Source organism: Ursus arctos, unplaced genomic scaffold (assembly GCF_023065955.2).
Source record: "Ursus arctos isolate Adak ecotype North America unplaced genomic scaffold, UrsArc2.0 scaffold_1, whole genome shotgun sequence".
NCBI classification, from domain to species: Eukaryota; Metazoa; Chordata; class Mammalia; order Carnivora; family Ursidae; genus Ursus; species Ursus arctos.
The window spans coordinates 108,371,820-108,388,783 of NW_026622763.1; the positions used below are offsets into that span (position 1 = coordinate 108,371,820).

The 16,964-nt window shown below is 55.7% G+C and overlaps 1 protein-coding gene across 1 annotated transcript in view; it reads left to right on the forward strand.

Annotated features, from left to right (window-relative positions):
• The window catches only part of CROCC2 (ciliary rootlet coiled-coil, rootletin family member 2), a 63,210-nt gene that overhangs the window by 18,154 nt on the left and 28,092 nt on the right, over window positions 1-16,964 (forward strand). The window contains 10 exon segments of the mRNA XM_044381615.3: window positions 29-132; window positions 723-950; window positions 2,169-2,265; window positions 2,614-2,820; window positions 3,161-3,372; window positions 5,118-5,309; window positions 5,756-5,900; window positions 6,199-6,345; window positions 6,562-6,792; window positions 14,606-14,799. Coding sequence (XP_044237550.3) covers window positions 29-132; window positions 723-950; window positions 2,169-2,265; window positions 2,614-2,820; window positions 3,161-3,372; window positions 5,118-5,309; window positions 5,756-5,900; window positions 6,199-6,345; window positions 6,562-6,792; window positions 14,606-14,799 — 1,757 coding nt within the window.

Sequence of the window (16,964 nt, forward strand, 5' to 3'; positions counted from 1 at the left end):
GAAACGGACTCCAGCCTCTTGCTTTCAGAGCCAGAGCACACGCTCGGGGGGACCCCAAGACTTCCTCCTCCTGTGGAGACAGGTCACCGCGCTCCGCATACAGCTGGCCGAGCTGCGTGAGACCACAGAGAGGTGAGGGCACGGGCCCACCGGGGTGGAGGAGATGGGGCATCTGGACCGCAGCTTCCCCCGTGGGTGTGCAGGAACGGACGGGAGAGGCAGGCGATGGGGGAGAAGCACAAACAGAGGAAGGTAGGCAGGGGTGCCAGGGAGAGAAGGCAGTGGGGCAGGCCAGTTAGGGGGACACGGCAGAGCGGGGATCCACACGCACGGAGCTTTGGGGCCCCTCGGATCCCTCTGGCACCTCACACAGGTCTGATCTGGGATCCTTGAGGTACGTGTAGGCACCCCCGTTCACACAGCAGGACACTGAGGCTCGGGGAGGGGGGTCCCAAAGGCTCAGGGGGTCAGTTTGTGCTGGAAGCAGAGAGCTTGTCCTCTCCGGCCTGGCCCAGCCCCTGCTCCCCCTCCCCTGCTGGGATGTGGCCACAATCCACGCCTTGTGCTGGGGGCTTCTGAGGATGGCAGGGGAGGGGTCGGCTGTGGGCAGAGAGCAGGGCCCACGTGACCAGATCCTGCCTCTCCCAGCGGCTTGCAGCCCTCGGGCCGGAGCCCGCGGACAGTCCTGAGGCTCAGCTGGGGGTGCTGCCCTTGTCTCCCAGGGGTCTCACTGACATGCGAGCGGAGGCGGCCAGGACGGCCTGGCGCCTGCAAACGGCCTGCCTGAACCTTGACTCCAACCTGCGGCTGTCGGCCAGCAGCGGGGAGGGCGCCCGGGAGCAGCAGGCCTCGCAGGCTGCACGGCTACAGCGGCAGCTACGGGACAAGGTGCGGGAGATGCTCCAGCTGCAGGGCCGCTGGGACACAGAGAAAGTGGCGCTCCAGGCCAGGTGGGTGCCGGCCACAGGCTGGCCTGGGCCTGGACCTCCCACCCCTCCCCATCTCCCGAGCGGCTGCAGGTTCCGAGACACATGCCCACGGCCTGCCTGCAGCTTTCCCTCCTGATCTGCGCCCAGCATTCCCACGCCAGGGCACCTCCCATGCTGCCACTCGTGCTCCCGATCGTGCTCTTGGCGGCAGAGGGACGGTCCCCAAGGTGGCGGGCTCACGTGTCCCTAACCAAACCCCAGAGGCCGAGCTAGAGCACCCAAACTTTGAGGGATTCAGGGAACACTGCAGTGGACACATTTGACCTGTGTCCTCATGGCTGGTTCCCAGAAGTGGAATTTCGGCCTCGAAGTACCTCCCTCCAGGGGTGGGCACCTGCTTTGAGGCAGACCGTTCAAGAAGCCGAGGCAGGTGGAGGGGCCCAGGTCTACTCCTGGTGCACATGAGACCAGGGCCCCTTCTGGGGTCTGTGAGCCTCAGAGCAAGCATACGAGGTTTTGGCACAGAACCACGTTGGTGGCTCAGAAATCTCTGGAGGGCACCTTCCGCGGGTAGTGGGGAGACGGCGCCCCAGGGAAGGCCTAACCTGCTGGCCCCGGGATCCCTCGGCCACAAACACCTGCCAAGCTGAGGGGAAGAAACCTGCCCTGCCCTCAAAGGGCCAGTTGAGTCCAATGAACCCCAGACCAGCACCAAAGGAGCATGATGGCCCAATGCAGCCTCCCGGGGTAGTGCCCCATGGCCGAAGACGCTGGGGCCACAGGAAGGGAGACCCAGGTGCCACCGAGGGGAGCCAGGGGTCTTTGAGAAGAAGGTGGCTCCTGGGAAAGAAGGGACAATGATGTCACTTACTCTCGGACTTTGGGTGGCAGAGGTGCTCCAGGCAGAGAAGCAGCTGGACCAAAGGCCCTAGGACGGGGGGGCCTCAGGGGGCCACTGGCCATGATGCTGGAGAGCAGAGTCAGGGTCGGAGTGGGGCCTGGAATGCCAAACTCTGATTCTGCACGTTCCTCCAGAGACAGTGGGGGCCACTGAAGGTTCTAGAGCAGGAGAGAAGTGTCTGACCAGACAGGGGACTAAGGCCCACTCAGCCAATGCAAGGGTGTAGGCCACACCGCAGGGGGAGGACACAGCCTGGGCATCGTTGCCCCCCCCACACACACTCTGGGCTTTGTTCTCTGCTCTGACAACCCTTTCCCCGGCCGCCACCTTTTCTGCAGACTCTCTGAGCAGACGGTGCTGGTGGAGAAGCTCACAGAGCAAAACTCGGAGAAGGAGACGGCCATCTGCTCGCTCAGGATGCTCGTTCAGAAGCTGGTGCGCGGGGTGGGGAGGCGGCAGCTCTGCAGGAGGCGGGCGCGGGGCGGGGTGCGGGCGCGGGGCGGGATGCAGCTGCCGGCCCCACTGATGAGTCTGCTCCGGCTACAGGGGTCCCGGCGCACCGGAGGCCAGCCGGTGGTGGGCACCTGGGAGGAGGAAGTCGAGTCCCTGCGGCGTGTTCTGGAGAGTATCACAGAGGTGCAGGCCCGTCTCGGTCCTTCCTGCGGCAAAGCGGAAGAGCCGCTGGGATCCTGATGGCTGACCCTCCTCAGGATCTGGAAGGGCCCTGCTTGGCCACAGCCCTGAGCTCTCTCCCCTCCATCCCTTCCTCTCTGCGCCCTGAAGGTGGCCCGGGCGGACGCGGGGTACCCGGAGCTGGTGCGGGGTGGCAGCACTGAAGCTGAGGAGGCACGGGGCCTGCTGACGAGGCCCGCACGATCCGTGTCCCCCCAGCGGGGCATGTCCCCACCACAGGCCCACGCCCTGGACACCCCGGACCCCGCACTGCAGGCCGTGCAGACAGCCATCGAGAGGCGGCGGCTGCTGGAGCAGGTGGGCGGCCACGGCCCACAGGGGCACCGGAAGCCAAGCTGCGCCCTGGTCCCCACCAGGCCCGAAGTGCCATTACAGGGCCTGCCCGCGGTTCACCCAGGGCCGGATACCCTGGGGCCACAGGAAGGGAGGCCCGGGTGCCACAGAGGGGAGACAGGGGCCTGTGGGAAGGCGGTGGCTTTGGGGAAGGGTCTGGACACAGCCAGCGCATCTTCCGGCCCGCCTGAGCTACAGCCCGAGGGAGGGGCTCCGGTCTTCAGTGCGTCTCTCCTGGGGGAGTCTGGTCAAAGGCCCGCCTAGACCAGAGGGGGCTTACGCGGCACCCCCCGCCCCGGGGCAGGAGCTGCGCCTGCGGCTGGAGTCCTCCCAGGCGGTGGCCGCCCGGCTCCGGGAGCAGCTGTCCGAGAGCCGGCAGGAGCTGCAGGCCTCAAGGAGGCTCCTCCAGGAGCGGGAGCGGGAGCAGGTGTGGGACCGCGAGGACCTCCTGCGCAAGCTGGAGGCACAGGGCCGGGAGGCACAGCACTGCAGGGCGACCAGCGAGCTCTTGCGAAGGTGACCGGAGGCCAGGGCTGGGCAGACCAACTCTGGGGGTGCTTCCAGCAGGGGACAGAGAGGGCCCCGTCTCCAGGCCAGAAACTGCTCCTGGCAAGACCACCTCCCTTGGCTTCAGCCCCACAGCCTCCTGCCTGCTCTGAGTCTCCCTGCCCTCATCTGGGCCTACCTGGGCTGCCTCCGTCCAGGACGCACCTTCCCAGAGCCCAGCTTCAGCACGTGCCCTGCCCCCTCAGTCTACATCCCCAAAGTGCAGCCTGGCTCCACTGCCACACCCTCTCCCACCTGCGGCCTCCCGCCTGACTCCCAGGACTCCTCCCAGGGGTCCTGTCCATCCTTTAGAAATGGTCCATAAATCCCCCAAACTCCCTTCTCCCCACATCCATTGGGGCGGCCTGAGGGCTCTCCTGGGGTGCCCTATGGATCTGGCGGCTTAAAGTGCAGTCGGCCATGAGGCTTTCCAGATGTTCTGTGCACGTCTTCCTGCCCTGGGGTTGGTGCGAGTGGGGAAGCACGGGACAAGAACCTCCAGGACCCACAGTCCTGAGTGAGGGGCTAGGTGGAGCTTCCCAAGTCCACACACTGCCTGAGCTGGGATGTGGGCGGCCAGCAGGCTCTGGCTGGAGGAGCAGAGGCTTCCCAACGGGGCCAGGAGAGGGAGCAGGTAAGGAGGCCGCTTCCCCTCATCACCCCTGGGGGGTCGGGACTGCGGCTCCCTCGAGGAGGCTCCTTCTCTGGGTGACCCGACAGTGCCCTCAGTGCTGAGACAGGAGATCGGAGGAGAAAGGAGCCCCGACCCTGCCTTGAGAGGCACCCAGGGAAAGACACGGGCAGAGGCGTTCAGCCTGGCGTGGGGCGTGGGACGTGGCACGGAGGGGTGGAGGAGGGTCTGGAGGGCTGAAGCCTTCCTGTGCCAGGGGGAGGCCTTCCCAGGGGCAGGTGGGAGCAGAGGTGGGAGAGCACAGAGCCGTGTGGGGAGCAGGGTCAGGCTGGTGGGGGCCAACACTCCCAAGGAGCAGATGGCAGTGGGGGCTCTGGGGGCTATTAGCAGGGGGCACCACCTTCCAAACCCATGGCTTGGAAGGGCTGGGCTGGTTGCTGGGGGGCAAGCTGCAGCACCCGGGGCAGGTGGGCTGGCCTGGGGGTGTCCTCAGAGTGGGGGGAGGAGGGGCCAGATCCCACGGGCATCTGGGAAAGGGAGGCTACAGGACTGGGCGCTCCAGGAGCCAGGGCCCGAGGGGGAGCCGCTGAGGTCCAGATTCCTGGCTGAGGGGTGGCATGCAGAGAGGACTGGGGAGTGGATCAGCCTATGAGGGCGGCTTTGCAGGAGGGTGCTATGTTTCACGGGCCCGGGGCCCTGTCGGGATGAGGTGGACGGGGTGCCGGCAGAGGAGGGGTTCCTTCCTTCCCTCTGAGCTCTGCAGCTAGCTGAGCTTGGCCTGTGAGCAGCAGAGGGCTGAGCTCAGGATGCACCAGGGAGCAGGACCCTGAGTGCTTCCGGGGCTCCCAGAAGGCCTCCATGAGAGGAGCAGCCCGCCGGGACCAGAGGGGGTTGGGTCTCTCCTGTCCCCCACCACGCTTCCCCAGGCTGCTGCTCTGAATGGCCCCGGCCTGGCGCCCACCTTGCCCTGCCCACGCTCCTGGCACTCAGCCAAGGCTTGACTCTAGCCAGGACGCGTCCCTCAGCTCCCCTTCCCCAGACCCAGTCCTGGCACTGCCCCAACCTCGGCCTCCCCTGCTCCCAGAGAGAAAAGGGCTCTGGAGACTGCGGTGGAGGAGATGAGGGGGAAGGCGGCCATTTCAGACACAGAGAAGCAGCGGCTGGAGGCCCTCGAGGCCGAGAACTCGGAGCTGCACAGGGGCCTCCTGCTGTGGGCAGAGCAGAAGGAAGAGCTGGTGCGGCAGGGCGAGCGGGGCCGCCGGGAGCTGGAGACCAGGTGCGCCGGGAAAGGGGCCGCCGCGCCTCTCAGCCTCGGTGTCCCAGCCACAAACGGGCTCATCTCCAGGCAGGACAGCACACTCCCCCAGGCTGGGCCATCACACCCACCCCTACACCCCTGCTCCAACCTCTGGCCCAAGGCCTACTCACCACCCTGCAGGGGCAGAGGTGGGCGCCGTGAGCTGTGCGTGCACGCATGTGCACACGACACACACTCACACTCCTCCTCCCCCCCGGCTGTCGAGGTATGGACCAAGAACACCCCCACCCCCACCCCCAGCCCTAGCCCTGAAACAGGACTCACGAGCCCCTGCAGGGCCACCCATGCTCCTTTGGGGCTCCCTGGGCTCGGAGGGAATTATGGGCCCTCACCCTGCCCATTGTGGCCCCCATCTTGCGCTGAGGTGACCTCACACTCTCTGCCCTCTGGCTTCTGGACCTCAGTCAAGGGCGCCTGGAGCAGATGGAGGAGAAGGTCTCGGGGCTCAAGAAGGAGCTGGTGTCAGCCCAGGAGGCGCTGAACTCGGCCCGGCTGCAGAGGGATGTTCTGGAGAGCGAGAGGGAGGGTCTACGCAGAGCCCTGGCCCGGGTACCCCCCCCCGCCCCCCTCCTACTTGTCTCCTCACTCTCCGGGGTCCCCAGCCAGTGGGGCTGGCCTACCCTCCCTGGCCGCCAGCCAAAGCCGCTTCTCCCTGTGTCTCCCTCGGCTCCCCTGTCGCCTCTCCCGGCTGCAGCCTGGTACCCAGGGGGCCACCGTCCACCTCAGAGCCGCCCCACCCTGTCCCACCCAGAGCTCACTCCCTCCCTGGCCCAAAAGCGCTGCCTGGGCAGAAGGTGTGCGCGTGGATCCGAAAGTGTCATCGGGGTGACTGTGCCCTCCCCCCTAGGCCGAGGCCAGCAGCACCGACCTGGAACTGCTCGTGACCCGGCTGAAGTCGGAGGGAGTGGAGCAAAGGGAATCTCTGGCCAAGATGGCTGCCCTGACCGAGGCGCTGGCTCGGGACAAAGGCAGCCTGAGCCAGCTGGTCCTGCAGGTGAGGCTGGTCCCAGGGCTGCTCTCGGCGCCAGGCCCCCCTCGCGATCCCGCCTCCCCACTTCTCCATTCCTGCCCCGACAGCGGCTGTCGGGGCAAGAGGCCTAAGGGAGACTGCCAGGCCCTGCGCTGGCTGGACGGGGTGCTCGGCCCACGGGACTGGGGTGCACGGCGCGTGGTGCACGGGCCTGGACGCAGCCCCTCCCCCCGGTGGCAGCTGGAGCAGGAGCGGGACCAGCTGCGGGAGCAGCAGAAAGCGCTGGAGCAGGAGCAGGCGGGCGCCCGGGCGCGGCTGGCGCGGGCGGAGCAGCAGCTGGAGCTCGTGCAGTCGGAGCGCAGGGCCCTGCAGCAGGCCTGCGGGCGCCTGGAGGAGCGGCGGGAGCAGCTGGAAGGCCAGGCAGCCCGGTTCCGGCAGCAGCGGGCCCAGCTGCAGGAGCAGGTGGACCAGGTGAGGTGCCCGTGGGGCTCCCGCTCCCCCCGGCAGGGCTGCCCGTCTCCCTGGGCGTGGAAGGCCACTGGTCAACTTTAGAGGTCACACTGGCTCAGGACGTCAGCACCAGTGCCGTCCGCTGGCAAAGCTAACCGCTAACCCACGCGGCTTCCCGGTGGTGGGGGGTAGGAGACGGGGGAGGGATATGCGGAGAACGGGTACATGGGGCCTATCCCCGGTGTCCAGGGCCGGTCCCAGAGCCCCGCTCAGAGGATCGAAGTCCTCCGCCCCGAGACTTCCACACACTGAGGGGTCAGGAGCTTCACTGCTTCCCCCCATCCTGCTTCTGTCCCCCCTGGACCGCCTCTGTACTTGCTCTTCGCTCATGCATCCCTTCTCCGACCTCTGACCTTCCGTGGACCTTGGCCTTCAGAGGAGGGCAGGCTCCGTGGGCAGTGGCACTGGAGCACTTCGCTTTCCTCCAATCCCGGCCTGTTGCCCCACGTGGAACCCTGTGCCTGCAGTCTTAGGCCCCAGGTGGCATTCAGACCCTAGGTGCCCTTTCTGCTCTGGGACGCAGCTCCATGTCTTTCCGTTTCTCCGGCTCTGTCCCATCCTTTTCCGGCTGACTTCTCCCTCCTCCTTTCACTGGAGTGTGATTTACACTCAGGACCAGTGTGCGTTCCCCGACTTGCGTGCACCGCCTGGCCAGCACCGAGAAGTGGACGGTCTCCCCGGGGCCTCGGGTCCACCCTGCCCCCAGGCAGCCTCTGCGCACCCCCACGCACGAGCTTCACCTGAGAGCTTCTGGTAAATGGAGCCGTGGTGTTGGGGCCGTTTAGTGTCCACCCCCTCTCAGCGTGATGTCGGCGGGTGTCATCGCATTGTTACATGTAGCAAGAGCTCGGGGTTTTTTGACTGCATGGTAACGTTTCGTGTGCAAATAAACCACATTCGCTTTCCCATTTCCTTGCTGCTAGACATTTGGGTTCTTTCCAGTTTGGTTGTGATGCACAAGACGGCCGTGGACATTGGTGTGCAAGTCGCGGCCGGTGCGGGGAGGGAGATTGTGGCCATTTGGTAGGTGTGTGTTGAATTTAGTAAGAAACTGGCAAGCGGTTTTCCGAAGTGCTCGTGTCAGTGTATCCACCGCCAGCAGCCCGGGGAGCTGTCCGCTGCTCCCCGGCCTTGTCCGCATTTGGCATCACGCATTTGTACTTGTCAGCTCCCGTGTGTGCGTGTGAAGTTATGTACCGCCGTGGCTTTGATTCGCATTCCTGGAGAGCCGCTGGAGCGTGTTTTCATGCACTCATTGGAAATTTGTATATCTTGTTTTGTCAAGTGTCTGTTCAAATCTTTTACCCATCTTTATTGGGTGTTTGTAGTTTGGTTATGGACATAGAGGAATTCTTCACATGTCTTCATGCTTAGTCAGACGATGCGCTTAGAATAGTTCACTCATCTTTGTGACTTGTCTGTACAATTTCTTACTGTTGTTTTTGGTGTACAGAAAATTTTAATTCTGTTAAAATCCAGTTCGCCAAGTTTAAAAAAGTGTATAGTTAGGATTTCCTAGATACTGTCTGAGACATTCTTGTGTGTCCCAAGGACAAGCCAGCGCCCTCCTGTGTTTCCACCCAGCTCTTCCAGGTAGGTCTGTGATCATTGCAGGTTGATTTTTCTGTATGGCAGCGGTTCTCAAAGTGTGCTGCCCAGACCAGCAGCAGCAGCACCCGGGAACGAGCTAGAAATGCAGATTCTCAAAATGCCGCACGGAACCAGCGGAATCAGAAACTGCAGGGTGGGCGGCAGAAGTCTGGATCTGAGGGAGCCCTGCGGGGGATTCTGATGCCCCACCATGTGTGGACCGCAGGTGTGTCGTGTGAAGGAAGAACTCAAGTCCATTATCTTTCACACTCATGTCCAGCTGTCCCAGCACCATTTTTAAAGATTGTCCTTTCTCCCTTGAATTACCTCGGCTACTTGTTGAAAGTAAATTGAACATACATGTGCACAGGTCAGATCGTCAATCTATGCAAATCATTCTGCTCACTCTTTCCCCAAAGCCACACTGTAGCTTCTCAGTAAGTCTTGAAATTAAGTAGCATGAGTCCTCTAATCTTATTAGTCTTTCTTTTTTTTTTAAGATTTTATTTATTTATTTGTGAGAGAGAGAGAGAAATAGCAAGAGAGAGCACCATCAGGGGCTGGGAGAGGGAGAAGCAGACTCCCCGCTGAGCAGGGAGCCTGACGTGGGGCTCGATCCCAGGACCCTGAGATCATGACTTGAGCCAAAGGCAGACGCTCAACTGACGGAGCCACCCAGGCGCCCCTTTATTCTTCTTTTTCAAAATGGTTCTGACTGTTCTAAAGTTTGTACATATCCATGTACATTTGAGAATCAGCTTGTGAATTTCTGTCAGTCCCCCCTTCCCCCCCCCCCCAGAAGCTTGCTAGAAACTTGATTGGGATTATGTTGACTTTATAGGTCAAGTTCAGAAGCCTGGACTCCTTAGGGACATCACAGTGTCCCTCCATGAAGGTGTGGTATATCTCTTAATTCTCTCAGCTGTGTTTTGTGCTCAGTGTAGATGTCTTGCCCGTATTTGATTAAATTGATTCTTAAATTGGATACTGTAAATTGCCTTGCCGGTTTAATTTTATTTTCCTAGTGTTCATTACTAGTGTAGAGAAGTACAGTGTTGTCTATGAACTTTGAGTCATGCAACCTTGCCACGTTCACTCGTGAGCTCCGGGGTTTTCCATTTTCGTAATCATGGCATCTGTGAATTGCATCAGTTTTCCTTCTGATCGCGGTGACTCTTGTTTCTTCTTCTCTTGATGCACTAATTAAGGAGGTGCAGAACAAGGTTGTAAAGACCGTGAGAGTGGCCAACATTCCACCCAACCCCGTCCCGGGGAAGGAAGTCAGTATTTCACTTCTGTACGACGTTATCGATGGGCCTTTCACGGACGCCCCCATCACACTGAGGATGTCCCCTTTCATTCCCAGTGTGCAGAGAGGGGTCCTCGTCGTTATTATCATGAGTGGGTTTTGAATTCTTTTAAATGCTTTTTCTTTATCAAGATGATCACGTCATTGTTTTCCTTATTCTGTTAATGCACTGAGTTATATTGGCTAAGTTTTTGAAGGTTACACCAACCTTCCATACCTGAGATAAACCCTACTGGGTCATACATTAATAGCCTTTTTATGTATTTTTGGATTCGATGTTTGGTGAAGGATTTTTGCATTTATATTCATGAAGACTAGTGGTCTGCGATTTTCTTTTCTCATCATGTTTTTGTCAGATTTGGACGCAGGGTCTCCTAAAATAAATTGGGAAATTTATTCATTTCCTGAAAGCGTGATGACGTTGGTGTTATTTCTTCCCTAAATGTTGGTAGAATTCACTAGTGAGGTTATTTCAGTCCGGAGTGTTTCCCTTGTGAGAAGAGTTTTGATAATGAATTCAATTTCTTAAACCAGTGTAGGCTCTTGGGGTTCCTGTTGCCTCGCTGTCTGTTCTGCGTACTGATGACCACGCTCGCTGTGCTCTCATCATCGCACAGATCAAGCTATTTTCTCACTCCCGTGTCACTTCTTTTCTAACCTGTGGTTATCGATGTATATTGCCTAACTCCAAACATATGGATTTTCCAAGTACCAGCTTGTTACCCATTTCTAATATAATTCCATTGCACTCAGAAAACATACTCTAGGGGTGCCGGGTGACTCAGTCTGTTAAGGGTCTGCCTTTGGCTCAAGTCATGACCTCGGGGTCCTGGGATTGAGCCCCACAACGGGCTCCCCCGCTCAGCGGGGAAACTGCTTCTCCCTCTCCTCCCTGCTTGTGCTCACTCTCACTCTCTGTCTCTCTCAAATAAATAAATAAAATCTTGAAAAAAATAAATAATAATTATAAAAAGAAAACCTACTCCATGCTATTGGAATGGATTGAAAGGCATGCTCTATGGCTCACACACGCTCATGTGAGAAGAGTGTGCACAATGCTCCTGGTGGATGTAAGATCTATAAATACCAATTACTTCCAATATTGTTTAAATCTTCCATGTCCTTATGGGTTTTTTGTTTGTTTGTTTGTTTGTTTTTCTTGTTTTATTTATCGGTTTTACTTGGCTGGTTGTTTTGTCTACTTGTTCTAACAATTAGTGCTGGAAAGGCATTAAAATCTCTATCTGTGATTATGGAATTGTCTATTTCAAACTTGAGTCCTATCCATTTTTGCCTCATCTTTTGAATTCCTATTATTAGGTGCATACACATTTGTCTTCATAATGCATGGACTCTTTATCATTATAAAATGTCCCCTCTTCTCTCCAGTGACACTCTTTTCTTTGACATCTAGTTTTTCTGATATTGATAGAGCCACACCAACTTTCTCATGCTAAGTGTTTTCATTCTATATCCTTCAATATATTTACTTTCTATTTGTCTGTGTCTATATACCTAGAGTGTGTTTCTTGTAAAAAGCATATGGTTTGGTCTTGCTTTTATATTTACTCTGACAGTTTCTACTTGTTAATTGGAGTGTTTGTACCATTTATATTTAGTGTAACCATTGATATGCATGGATTTATACTGCCATCTCAGCACTTGTTTTCTATTTCTCTCATTAAAAACACATTTTTACATTCCTTGTTTCTGGCCTTATTTTGGGTTAGTTCTATATTTATATAGTATTCTACTTTATGTTCTCTATTGGTATTTCTAAGCTATACTTCTTTTCCTCATTATTTTAGTAATTACTCTAAAATTATGATATGCATAGTTTATATTCAAATAATATTATACAACTTCAAAAACAATTTAAGACCTTCACAACATTTATTACATTTATCCCTCCCATCCTTTGTGCTCTTGTTGCTATATATTTTATTTCTACATGTGTTGTTATAAACTATACAATATATTACTCATATTTTTACCTTAAATGGTCACTTTAACTATGTACACACACACACTTCAGTTATCTGGCGAAATGCTTTATCTTCACAGCATATTAATTATAATCTTTTTCAAGTCTTTGATAACTCCAACATCTGCATCTCCTCATGGGTCTCTTTCTATTGTCTTTTATCTCTTGGTTTTCAGTCACGTGGTCTTGCCTCATGATATGCATAATAATTTTGTTGAATAAGACTTTGTGTTTTTGCAGAGCTAATTTGAGGCTCTGAATGATATCAACTTTTTCCAGAGGGAATTTACTTTTTGCTTTTGGGAAATCAGAGCAGGGGCAGATCACCCTTAGCCAGCATAGGCTCACTCTGGTTTGTAAGTGGGTTTCAGTATCCTGTGAGGACCAGCCTATTTCTGGTGTGCCCTAGGGTACAACACAGCTCTCCCAGGCCCCTCACTGGACGTGTTGGATGCTGACCAGGACCTCTAGCTTCTGGTGAGCCCTACCTCCAGGTTTTGTTTTTTCAATTCTGTTAAGACTGCCCAAAGTTCTACCTGACTTCTCAGATTCTCATCTGCCACTTCTCATTCAGATTCACAGTTCCTTGGCCCTGTACTTCTTTGGAGTTATATTTAAAAAAAGAAAAGAGAAGAAAAAGCAGTACCATTTTTTTTAAAAGATTTCATTTATTTATTTGACAGACAGCGAGAGAGGGAACACAGGCAGGGGGAGTGGGAGAAGAAGAAGCAGGCTCCCAGTGGAGGAGCCTGATGTGGGGCTCGATATCAGGACTCTGGGACCATGCCCTGAGCCAAAGGCAGAGGCTTAACAACTGAGCCACCCAGGCGCCCCAGCAGTACCATTTTTAAAAACAATACAGAATCTGAGTCTCCCCTCCCTTGTGATGTCTTCACCTCTCAAACCCCAGCTGCTTTGGTAGCTCTGAACTCCAGGTTAGGTCTCTCTAGTCTCGTAAGCCTGCTGAAACAATAAGTCAAATTCCCAGCCTTCTAGCTAAGGCCTTATCTTTGGCTGCAAAGGCTCTGGGCCTTGGCTACTTAGGAGCTGGCTGACACCACAAGGAAAATCTGTGGTGGAGTATTGGGCTCAGCTGGATCCATGTCTCCTTGGGTCTCATTTTGGCGCCTGTTAGGCCCTCATATGGTTAGTTATGTTGCAGGTACACTGCTCAGATTTTCTTGCTGTTCCAGGTGGGAGGGTTGGTCCTCAACAACCTCCTTCACCATCATGAGAGCAAAAAGTTCTGGTCTCTATGCTTGAAGAATTTCTTTACAGGTTATAGAATACTAGGATAGCCATTATTTGCCTTCAGCATTTTGATGAATTCATCCCACCATCTTCTGACTTTCCTTCTTGCTGCTTGGAAATCAAATGTCAGTCTTATTGTTGCTCATTTTAACTTCACATGTGTTTTTCCCCTCTGGTTTTAAAAGGTGTATTTCTTTATCTTTATCAGAAGCTTTACTAAGCCTTGTATCTGTGACATTTTCTTTGTATTGGTTCTGTTGGAGGATCATGGTTCATTTTAAATCTGTGGTTTGATGGATTTTACTGGAATTGGGACATTCCTGTGCAGTATCTGTTCAAATATTCCCTCTCCTAGTGCAACATCAATTGCACACATGTTGGACCTTTTTACCATGTCACATGTGTCTGTTACACTCTCTTCCGTGTTTTTCATCCTTTTTTCTCTTCATGATTCAGTCTGAATACATTCTTTTGTCTATCTTCCAGATGAGTAGTCCTCTCTTCTGTCTAAGCTGACATTGAACCCATATATTTATTAATTTTGGTTACTATATGTTAAAATTAGATTGTTTCTAGCTTCTAGTGCTGTTGTGAAATTCTACATCTTGCTATCCATCTTCTCGAATGTTGAATCACAGCTATCTTAAACTCTATGTCTGATAACTCCAGTATCTGAGTACCCAAGAGGGCAGGGAGGCATCAGGGTTTCTGTTCTTAAATGTGTTTTTTGCCATATGATCCTATCTCCTGATATGCCTGGTAATGTTGAGTAAATGCCAAATATCATAGGTAAAAAATTGTGGAAACAACTTGAGGATCCTGGTGACACTGTTCTTCTTCCAGAGAACACTTACTTTTGATTCTGGCAGGCAGTGAAGGTAAACGATCACCATAGTCCCTGGTTGAAGTGATCCAAATCTGAGCTTCAGCTTTTACGAGGCATGATCTATTCCTGATTCAGTTCCACTGCCAGGGTGAATCCCTGAGGTGAATGCAGCTAAAAGCTGGGCTGTTTTCTAGGACCCGTCTGCTATGAGGGCTCTGAACTTGAGTTTTTGTTGCGCTGAGGCCATATTACTATCACAAACTCTCAGTTTTAGAAACTGAGAAATGGGGGCCATAACTTCTAGATCTGCAAATTCTGAGGAGAGAAGAGATGCCAAGTGGTGGGCTCATTCCTCCATGTCCCTCCCTCTAGGTCTCGGCTCCTTCAGTCCCCGCTGCCTTGGCAGCTCTCTGAGGCCTTGTACAGCTGCCCATTTCATATTCTGTCCAGAGTCTTGTGATGTTCTTGATGGAAGTGTTTACAGCAAGTTAGTCCTCTGCCATCTTCTGCTGCCATTGCTGTGTGATGTTTCCTGCCCCTGGACGTTTGTGGGCCAACCAAGGTTATCATTTAGATTAGCAGCTGGCTCTTCCCTGGGATGCTTGGTTTAGGGCCTTCTCCACCATGGCTGTAAGAGTGGAGGCCCCTCTGCTGTGGAAACATGCACGTGCACTTCTGAGGTCCAATCTGTCTTCTGTCCACTCTCCTCCCCAGCTTTTCTTCCATGCCATTCTGCACAAAATTGCTTCCCTTCTCTTGAGAGACCCCTCACCCTCCCACTCTCTGCCAGACTGTCCCTTCCCCCCTCCCCTAGGTCACATGCAAGAAACAGGCCCTGGAAGAGCAGCTGGCCCAGAGCCTGCAGGACCAGGAGGCCCAGATGGACACTCTGCAGAGGACCCTGCAGGAGAAGGAGGCTTTGTCTGAGGAGCGGACCCAGCTGCTGGCAAAACAGGAGGCCCTGGAGAGGCAGGTCCAGCTCACAGCTGAGGAGGCAGCTGACCTCAGGTACCTGGGGCCCTACCAGCAGGTTGTGTCCACATGACCTCACCCTTGAAGAGCCTGGAGTGAGGCAGGGGGCAGGCACTTACTCAGAGACTGTAGAGCACAGAGCAATTCTGTCTACTTGGGAGAGAGGCTTGGGAGAGGGGCAAACACAGTGCCTGGATCCGAGGAGCATCTAGAAGTGAATCTAGTGAGAGCCCTGGGATGGCCCTCCTGAGCAAGGCGGCTACACGGGCCAGATTCCAAGTAACCAGAAACCCAATTCAGACCAGCAGAAGGAAGGCATGGGATGTCTTGCTCAAGGATCTAAGAAGTTCAGGGTGCACACGGCTTCAGGCAAGGCTGGATCCAGGTGCTCCCACAGTGCTATCAGAATCCTGCCTCTCCCTGCTCAGTTCTACTTAACTCAGGGGATTTTGTTCTCAGCAGGCTCAGGGTAAGAGGTGGCAAATGGTCAACAGCCACTCCAGGCTCCCTCCTCCAGCAGACATATTGCCCTTCTCCCCACAAAGCCCCAAAGCTGCTGCCATTGGCCAGGATGAGCCACTTGATGTTCTGAACCAGTCCTGGGAGTTGCAGGGCTCAGATTGGCAGGCTGGAGTCATGTGCCCATCCCTGAAGCCAGGCAGTGTCTGCCCCAGGGAACCATGAGATTGAGGGCAAGGTGAGCTTCAAAGACCATCAGGGGCCACTTCCAGAAGACATGAAACAAGCACTTGGAGGTGAGAACAGGGTGCCTCTGGGCTACTGCCCAGGTAGCTGATCTGGTCCATGGTCTCTGTGGAAATCCAAAGCTGGTGGCTTTCTGCTCCCAAACTGGTGGGCTCTCAAGAACATCTAAGTATTTTTGTAGAAAAGTTTCTTCCTGGAATCCCAGTTTCTGGGGGTCATGAGAACCCTTAGAGTCCCAAGTCCTTAAACATCCTCACAGACAAATCTCTTCTGCAAATGAAAACTGACAGAGACATTGGAACAGAAGCCTAACGAAGACTACTCTGGGTCAGCAGAAGCAGAGTGTCCCTGCCTGTTGCCCCCTCCCAGGCCCCCGTGGGCACTCAGAAGAGCAGGGGTGAGAGGCCCCTGCCACCTGCCAGCACCTGCTGCCCGGATCACCGGCAGAGGCTGGGCAGAGGCCTCAGCAGCCCAGGATCCTCTCTCCAGGCTCAGCACTGACCTCTGGACCCAGGACCTCTGCACATGGCAGCCCAGTGGCCCCCAGACAGAGCCAGCTGCTCGTTAAACAGCGTTTCACAGTGAGCAGTCTGAGCCTCTGCTGACAAGGCCAAACCACGTCCGCCCAGCACACAGGATCCCCCGCGCGCGTAGCAAGCGTCCATCTGGCTGCTCGGTGGGGCTACAGGGTCTGACCATGGCAGTGTTAATGAGTCCCAGGGAACGCTGACAGCCGGCAGGTACAAGGAGTCCTGCTGCAGCTCTTTGCTTCTCCCACGGTGGGCTGGATGACAGTGACAGAGGACCCCCGGGTTCAAGGTCCTGCAGCCCCCACAGCCAGGCCCTGACGAGGCTGCAGCAGCAGGGACACGTTCTCAGTTCACAGGGTGCCAGCTCCCTCGCCTGCCAGAAAGGTGGGTGGAGTCTCTCCCTGCGCCTGCCCGCACCCTGGCTACTCATGCCGGGCCTCTGCTTCTGGAGGCCGAGACGCTCCAGGGCTCCCACAGAAGGAGAGATTGGACATACATACCCTTAGATTCCCAGGCTTTGAGGTGACAGTGCTGGTGTCTGGGGGTGGAGACCACTTCTCCCAGAGGGGACCAGGCTGGTATCTGGGAGGAGGTGGGATCAAGGTGTTGGGGAGAGCATCCCCCACAGAGGGGGTGCTCACACAGACGCGGGGAGTGGGGAACGGGGGGGTGCTGGCAAGGATAGGGACTGGAAGGGGGGGACTGGATATCAGAGAAGTGAAGTTTCTGGGCTCTGCAGGCATCAGGGAGCCCTGGAAGGTGTCAATGTGCCTTACCACCCCCCACAAAGGTGGCAACATCGTGCAGGGAGATGGGGGGCCCGTCAGGGTCAGCAAGATTCCCCATGGCCCATGGCCTTCCCTGAGCCATTAACTTGGGTGGGGTTGTGTGTTTGCTGTTTGTGTGTTCGTGTTTGTGGTGTTTGCCTGTGTGTTGTTTGGCCGGTTGCTTTCTTCGCCCTGAGTC